At 42.0% G+C, this 8,763-nt stretch overlaps 2 protein-coding genes across 2 annotated transcripts in view; both read left to right on the forward strand.

Annotated features, from left to right (window-relative positions):
* The window catches only part of ppp1r9a (protein phosphatase 1, regulatory subunit 9A), a 38,924-nt gene extending 36,770 nt beyond the window's left edge, over positions 1 to 2,154 (forward strand). The window contains exons 19-20 of the mRNA XM_084563466.1: positions 161 to 343; positions 952 to 2,154. Coding sequence (XP_084419592.1) covers positions 161 to 343; positions 952 to 1,134 — 366 coding nt within the window. The 3' untranslated portion in view covers positions 1,135 to 2,154. The remainder of the gene's footprint in view (positions 1 to 160; positions 344 to 951) is intronic.
* Positions 2,155 to 3,954: 1,800 nt separating this feature from the next.
* asb4 (ankyrin repeat and SOCS box containing 4) lies at positions 3,955 to 8,461 on the forward strand. The gene is made up of 6 exons (XM_084562872.1): positions 3,955 to 4,334; positions 4,750 to 5,049; positions 5,134 to 5,376; positions 5,480 to 5,727; positions 5,827 to 5,940; positions 6,175 to 8,461. Exons 1-6 carry the CDS (start codon positions 3,998 to 4,000, stop codon positions 6,361 to 6,363), a joined length of 1,431 nt encoding a protein of 476 aa, XP_084418998.1. The 5' UTR covers positions 3,955 to 3,997; the 3' UTR covers positions 6,364 to 8,461.
* The last annotated feature ends 302 nt before the right edge of the window (positions 8,462 to 8,763 follow it).

Genomic DNA, 8,763 nt, shown 5'->3' on the forward strand with positions numbered 1-8,763 from the left:
GAATGAATCTGTCTCAACATACTGAATGTAGGCGTGACTGAATTTATATTGTTGATTTCATTTGAAACTCATTATTCATTCAGTGTTAGATGAAGATTTATGGTAGAGCTGTTAGTCTGTTTATCTCAACTGTCTCCTTGTCTCTTCTCGTGTTGTTCAGATCCTGGACGAGGCGCACTTATCAAAGCAGTATCAGTGGCAGAACCGCAGCATTACAGAGTGGACTTCCCAGCAAGTGGCCCGCTGGCTCATGGGCCTCAACTTAGAACACCATATCCCAGAATTCACTGCCAAAAACATAGATGGAGAACAGCTGCTACAGCTGGATAGTGCTGAGCTCAAGGTAACTTAAAAGATTTAATTTTTATCACGTTTTCAATATGTAAAAATCAAACTAAGGTGTCACACATGTATGTATTATAATACCTCTGTGTCAGATTTACAGGAATCTATTAGCAGAAATGGAGTATAGCATTCTTAATTAGCTGATTTCATCAGTTTGTAGTCACCTGTATGTTTGAATTGTTGTGTCAGGAGGAAGCAACTAGTAAAAAAAGCACAGACATTGAATTTTTGTGAAGTAAAGGTTAGCACGTAAGCATGAGCAAAGCATGTCTTTCCTGTATAAATCCTATTCATACAGTTTCAAGTTAGTTTGAGAAACACTGCTCTAAAAAGGGCCATGAAAAAATAGAGCTTCAGGTTGGTTGCTCAATAGAAATGATGGCATCATTTTGGAAGTAACTACTGGCACCTGACGGTCAACATACAGTAGGTTCTCCTACATGCTTGGAAAGGAGGGGTGAGGAAGTATTCAGCTGGTTGCAGGTCTTCCACCTCACCACTAGATCTAACTAAATTCTACACACTCATCCTTTAAGTATGTGCAAAGCTAGATAATTAAAAATAAATTTCCAAAAATCTGAAGGTTGAATATGCAATTTGTTTCAGACCCTTGGAGTCACCTCTTCCCAGGACCGTGCCCTGATCAAGAAAAAGATCAAAGACCTTAAAGTTCTGATGGAGAAGGCCAAGAGGAACCAAGAGAAGGTGGAAAAACAGCGCGAGAAGCTACGGAAGAAAGAGCTAGAGCAGCAGCAGAAAGATGCATGCAAAGAAAGTGCGGCAGAGTGAAATGAATCCTCAGATTACCTCTCACTTTACTGTAGCACCACACCAAGTAGCATCTCGAGGAACAGAACATCAGTAGGCCCCACAAACAAACCCTGAGGGACGCCTGCTCGGCAGTTCAATAGTTCTCAGTGGTGGAGCTCCACGTCCAACTGTCCAGGCTGTTGAGTGACTTTTCCACCAAGTAAATTAAACCAAAACGAGCCGTTGGATATTAGAATGCTGCCCTTCATTTGCCTCGTTTTACACCCATCCTGTGTTTTAAGCCATTTAAGAATTTACTGAGTTCTATCTATTTATTTTTACTGTTTATAGCTGTAAATTGGGTTTATTTATTCATATCCAGAGTAAATCTGTGAACAATTCACCTCCTCCTTATATCATATCATCTTCAGAGCCATCTGATACCCCTCACAGCACCGGTGGACATGAAGCCCATGTACATGTACAGTGATAAATACAGATACAAATACGTCTGATGTGCCATGTCAATAGACTTGTGTATGTATATCCTGTTCAAATACATAGATCAATGGAACATACAGGTCCAGTCTGTCTGGTGGAATATATAAGGCAATGTCCATCTCCCACCACTGGGTGTCCCCATGCTCCTTACTTTTACTACTGAAGACGCAAACACTGGAACTTTCCAATAGGAACTAAACTGGGAAACAAGTTTCACTGGCAGAAACAAGCTCTCTACGTACTTGCAAGAACACTGGAAGTGCAAACACTGTAAATTCATGCTGTGCACTGGCTCCCAGTGCTCCTTACAGTATACATGTACCATACAAAAGCAAAGTATGAATGACAAGGACATACTGTACTCACTGGACTTGTTCAAATAGAGATTTCAGGTACTGTGTAGTCATTCAATTTGTATCTTACCTAACCCGTACCACAAAAACAAACAAAAAAACGTGATCAAATGAAACTTCCTGCTTATATGCATAATGTTGCTTTGACTCTGCTTGTAACCTGCTTTTGACCTCTTTTTATATTCTCTCAGCAACAAAGTAATACCCCGCCGCTGCCTTTAGAAATTCTATAGTAGTAGAATTTTTCTGAACTCTACCCGCTTCTGTGTGAGTGTTGAAACACATACAGTAGACTAAACTAAGTAATCAATTCAATGTCATTTTATTGTTTACCAACAATCACGTGTTCACCTTGCTGATATCTTTGGAATATTCTCAATAGCATTTAGTAATGCTGCCATGTAGATGGTTTCTATGAAGGGAGAAGCAGTGAGACCAGATTTTCCCATATGAAGATTATTTTACCTGAAGCTTTGATGTTTAACTGGAGTTTTCACCCGAATGATGCAGCATTATTTTAATTTTATTGTGAAATTGGTTCAGTTAAGGCTTGATTTGCTTGTTAGAAACCTTTGAAATGGGCTTACTGAGAGACATGTTTCCCTGTGTTACTTCTTTATCATTCCTAAGAATCCTTCCTTAGGTTTACACTAAATCTAGAGACACCAGAGTCACCGTGATAGAAATGAAGGCAGCTTTGGTGATGGTTCCTTTTTGTCTTAAGTACCCTGCCTGATGTGCTGCTAAGAACAAAAATAGTTGGGGTTATACAAACTGTACATCCATGCAACACCACGGTAATACAAATATCACTGCTAGGACTTAATGTTATTATTTATTTATTCCTAACTTATACACAATAGCAAGTATTATTAACACTTAGCAATGACTTATCCAGATTTCTATGATTTCTTTCTTTTGCCAAATCATGATTAAATCATTAAAAGTGATTCACAGAGCTGTTATCAAATGACGGATTTGCAGTTTTTGGAAATGGAAAGAAAGATGAAAGTTGTATTCTCTCAATGTGCTTGTGGTTTTCCTCTTAACACAACCATAGTGCTGCTCCAGTGCTACTCCAATAAGTTGCTCATGATCATGATGTGTTCTTATGAAATATTTTGTAACACTTGAACCTTTCTGTGAATACCCCCGCGCCCTGACGAGGTCGGTCAGCAGACTGCACTCTTTTGACTCTTTTGTATGTATAGTAAAACCCTGAGAGCAATATGCTGTAAGAATCCTAAAGAAGCCTTGTTTTATATTGTGTCAGTGTGTGTGCGCAGTTTGTCAGAGGGCCGAGGAGGCTTAAGGGTCAGACCTGAGCCGAGAAAATGTGATTCCAGGCCTTTTTTTCTATGTGCTCGACCGAGCATGCCTGGCATGATGAAACCAACGTATGGATGAGACCCCGGTGCTCCTGGCAGGCGAAAACGCAAACGTTTTTGAGTCATGTCTGGAAGGGTTTGTCTTTTATGTACGTAAAACGCAAAAGATAATCGCCGCAAACTGCTAGCCATGCTTTCACTCTTTAAAAAGCTTATTCTCCCTCTCCTTTTTCTGTCAATGCCTTGCTCTCATTTTTCGCTTTCTGAAAAGTCTGAAAGGGCAGCTACCTGTCACACTGAATAAAATGTGCAGTCACTGTCCTCAGTTGGCTTTTGTTTCTTCTTTTTCCACAAATCCGTGACCCACACAGCCAAACAAACCAAGAAAGTGTCCTCAACTCATGTTGTTGTTTTATATTTGTTCGTTCTTCTCCATCTACAGTGTCTTTTTCTTTTTTTCTTGATGGCTTCCTAATGTTCATCTCATGTTCACAAGGCAGGCTGTTTTTAGTGTGACCATCCAGTGTGGGAGCCCTGTTAGTGGACATCCAGCAGGCCTGCTGACCAACTGTCAGTCACCTCCAGCTCTCTAGTCCCTCCCTCTCTGCTTTCTATTTATATTCATCCTAGTTTCACCCCAGTACTATTTTCTCCCTCCTTCACTCTCCTCTCGCTTGTAACCCCTCTTCTTCTACTTCATTACCTTCTCAAATAACTCCTATGTGTGGACATTATGGAGCTCTTACAATGGTGGCTTGGCTTAACTCCTTCATCATTACCATTTCCACGTTCATTTCCAATCTCCTCCAAGCGTTGTGGACAGTATTAGAATCTGAGCGGACTGGTTTGGAAACGCAAGGCCCTGTCGTTTGGGATTTCATGGAGGAGCTGAACCCCAAACAACTGTCTGTCAAGCAGCTGAAGGAGCAGTTCTTGGAGGCCCTGATAGCCGACCACGCACAGAAGGCCCTGCAAATTCTGCACTCGGGCAAACTGGACATAGATACTGTGCTGGAGGTGGATGACCCAAGCATGGTCCTGGCCTCATACAAACAAGGTGAGAGAGACGGTATGATGAAACATTGCACGTGCAACAATACACTGACTGATGTGACTGTGAGCACTTTTTACATTTGACATGCTATACCAAGTCATTTGTTGTTGCTTTGTGTAATTTTATCAATTCAAATTGCACCAGAAAGCGTCTTGGTACAGCGCTTATAAATAGTAGGTTAACCACCAGGTGGCTCTAAACCTCCATCAATCCTTGTCTTGGATACAACCAGAAACTGCTCCTCATGCAACTGTGGAGGACATAGCAAGGTGAACATCAACACCTTCTTCTGTGTCACACTTTAAAAGTCAAGAATATCAAAGTTCAAATAGTGTTAAAAGATAAAACTACAGTAATTCATAACATTTGACATTTACTGCTACTATAAAACACTTCTTGTTCGCCTGGTCTCTTGCAGGATATTGGCTACCAGGCTACAAACTGGAGAAGTCTTGGGCGATGGGTATCCACGTGTGCGTGATGCACAACGCTCTGGAAACCGCACTGGCGCTACTTCAGGAAGGTGCAGCCGTCAACCGGATGCCCAATGGGAAGACGCCGCTGCATGTGGCCTGCGAGATCGCCAACACTGACTTTGTGGACTTGCTTTTGGCTCACGGGGCAAAGGTCAACAGCGTGTCACTGAGCGGACACACGCCGCTGTACTACTGCGTCACCAAGGAGTCTGTTGAATGTGCCAAGCAGATCATCCTCAAAGGTCCGGGGGCAAGGATGCATCGGTGGATGGATGCATGTATTAGTTGATGAAAGTAAAAACACTTTATTCTTTCCCCCTGTGCAGGTGCAAAAGTCAACATGATCAGCCACAACAATGAGGAAGACACGCCTTTACACACAGTGGCCAGATTTGGGATCCCAGGGGTTGTGGCTCTACTTCTGGCCCATGGAGCATCTGTGGATGCAGTCAACTCTTTTCACGAGACGCCTCTGATGAACGCCGTCTTCTGGGCGTTTGAACCTAAAGAGCAAATCTACAGCCAAGATCATCATTTAGTCTGCCGCCTTCTGCTGGACCACAAAGCTGGTGAGAGGTTCTGGATAAGCTTCCTTGACTTTCCTTGACTAAAAAAAACACACTCGCTAATCACTATTCTGTATGAGGAGGTGAGACTGGTTTTGTGTTGCAGATCCCAACCTTAAGGAAGAGGACCATAAAACAGCTCTTCACAAGGCCGCCTGGAACTGTGATCACGTCCTGATGCAGATGCTGCTGGAAGCCGGGGCAGACCCGCGAGCCATGGACATCAATGCCTGCGCCCCCATTCAGTACCTCCTCAAAGTGACGGATGTGAGGCCCTTGGCCATACCTGAGCTCTGCTATCAGCTGCTGCTCAACTACAATGCAGCAAAGGTCTACCCGCCGCAGTTCCACAAGGTGCACTAATCTATTAATGACAATCTATTTTATATGCTGTCAGGGAAAAGTCTTTGCTAGATTTTTGTACAATGTCACGATGTGAAATGTTTTGTGCAGGTGTTTCAGTCCTGCCACAGCTACCCAGGAGTTGTAGAAATAATGGTCAACTCTTACGAACACTTAAAACCAACAAGGAGATGGAGACCTGCCATTCCTGATGACAGCTATAAGGTAGGACTGCTTTCTTTTATTAAAAATTAGTATGAAGGTATTGACACCCTTTCCTTAGACCTTGATTTCCTTAAAAATTGTAATTACTGACATTCATGATATGATCTGTTTATATGTGGAACCGAACATGGGTCAAAATGGTGGAGTATGCCTTTAAAGGGCTCAATAAACGGATAACACTGGCTGTCCCGTGGTTGAATGGTAAGAATTCCTACCGTCTTTTTGTCTTCTCAGCGACACAAAGCCTTCTATGACTCTTTGTTTGACGTTTGCACCAACACCCCTCGCAGTCTGCTTCACCTCACCAGATGTGCCATCAGAGCCAGACTGGGCAGATACTGTCACAGAGGAGTAGAGCAGCTGCCTCTGCCCTCTACCATGAAGAAATATTTGTTGTTGGAACCTGAGGGGATACTGTACTGACGAGGAGACTGCCCTCCTTCATAAGCTTGATGATCTGAGCAGAAACACTGCCTCTTTACGGACTGTGGTAAAAGAAAATACAGTTAGCTGGAGCATGCATCAGCCACAGAAGCTTGGCAGGAATATACATTAAAGCTGCATTTGCTTGAGTTGAACCCTAATCACATGATTTACTATAACACTAATACATTAAGGTGGTGTGAGTTTGGACATAGACTTAAAATGTATAATATATTATGAATCAACTGACGCTTCGGCTGTGAAGTGCAGAGTTTTGAGAGGCAGGTAAAAAAATCTTTCTCTCCTTCTGTTGCTGACATCTTTCACCCTCTATAAAGGCGTTTTTCTTTTTTCACCTACGAAACTAGCAGGCTAGCAGAATGCTAATTGCTTCTGTGCATGTTTTAGCAGAGAGCTGAAGTAGGCAGTGCAGCTGGTTTAGGGGATACAGGGACGATGGAGGAACATGAAAGTCTTAGAAAGCGTTTCATTTGACGCACAATTAGTAGACGCCCCCGAGTGCAGGATGAGTCATCAGAATTTTTAAACCGTTTTCCGGGAAATGACAAACTCTACTGGGAAGCTCCACTAACTCTAAACTCCATTTAAGAAAACATACAAGTCATGCGAGTCAGATAATGGCAAATAGATGACACACAGACTAAATCATATCATATATACTCTCTTAAATGCTGAATTTGATTTCATCGGGACTTTAATTGAAGAGAGCGTCGCTAAGTAAACATGATTTTCTCTGTTAGTTATTTTCTACCTCTGCAGTGTTGACCAACCTGTCTCTCTGTACCCGGCAACCAGCCTTAATGCTCACTCTCAAACACACGCTCATGTGACATTTATCTTTCTGCAGAACAAACACTTGACAAACCACTTCACTACGAGTGCTTGTTTCTCTAATGGCCTGCACGTAGCAGTACGTACATGCACTGGTTTTATGTTAGCCAGAAGGCAACACAAATAACGCCTGGACTCCCTCACAGCACGGGTTGCTCTGTAAGAAACAGCCTTGATAGCTTAATACATCTCTCAATATGTCTTGTAATTTCATCAGAAATGAACTGACCTTAACCAACTCAGCACCAGATGTTACCTTTGAACTACTCTCTATTCATTTGTATTTCTTCCATTTAAACCGCTCTGACAGCCCTCATGTCCACCATTAATCCTGCTCGGAGCACGGCCTTGAGTCTCTCATCCCAGCCACGGCAACACATCACAAAGGTCTCAGTCTATTTTATCCAAAATAGAGATGTGCTGCCTGAGTACAGTAGAGGAAAGCACTCGGCAGATTGAGGCTGACTGGTGTCGACCCTCTAGAGGAGGAAACCCGATGAGACCTTAAGATTAAAGCTGCTTGCTGACTCTTTTTTCTTCATCTCCAATCATAATCAGTGCGCAGATGGCAGATAGGATTTTTACAAAATGAACATCTGAAACAAAGGGCAGTGGCAACATTTCAAGAAAGCATTTAAAATAATCTTGTGTCTTGTTTCAACAATCACAGTTCCTGTACAGTACATGCAGGCTTGTCCCGTTTCAGATATGAATGAATGAAATGCCACGGCCATATACATCGGCCTCAACATGTCACTGCAGTTGTTTATGATTATGTATTATCATTATGAACTCTATACTCGTCCATAGTTCACGCACAGAGAGGTGGGTCTGCGGCAGACTTCAATTTCATATCCAAATTGTGTTTTTTGTACTTGCTGTGTAAGATGTTTTTGCAACGTTTAACAAAATGATCTTAAATTTTACACACCTGAAAGCACACCTTTGCTGTGAACAGTTAGACCTACAGTTGTGCAATTTTTTTGGAGGCAAACATGCCTTAGTCTTATCAGTGAATGTCAACAGTAAGGTGTTTTATGTAGCTCTGTACTAAACGTGAACTGCTTCATATGAATGAATGTGAACCCTATAGGGTGCACAGCTTAACACACGTTATGGGATAACTTCACCCAGTAAATTAAATCATCAAGGAAGCACGGACGCTTGTGTACACTTGTGTGATGCTCATTTCCAACACTAGTCCCTTGATGGGAATCTGTAAGCAGTTATTGAATTGCATATCACTGCTAGGTGTGTACAAAAAAAGCAATTGCAGCAGCCTGCAACTAAAAAACAAAAATGAGTTTAAAACTTTGTTAATGTGTATATGCAAGTAATGACTGGTTGACGTTATAGTTGCAGTTCTGGCCAGGCTTGTATAAAACAGTTAAACAATCTTGAGTCTGCTTTAAAGTGAATTCCAGAGGGTCTGGCCTTTCATGTGGTTTGTGCAAAGTTAGTCTAATTCTGCAGCTTCTTTAAACAGAATACAACATTCATATTTATGTTTTCATTCGCACTAAATCACCTGTAACTAGTAATTGTTGT

This window comes from Chelon labrosus, assembly GCF_963514085.1.
Source record: "Chelon labrosus genome assembly, chromosome: 16".
Lineage (NCBI taxonomy): Eukaryota > Metazoa > Chordata > Actinopteri > Mugiliformes > Mugilidae > Chelon > Chelon labrosus.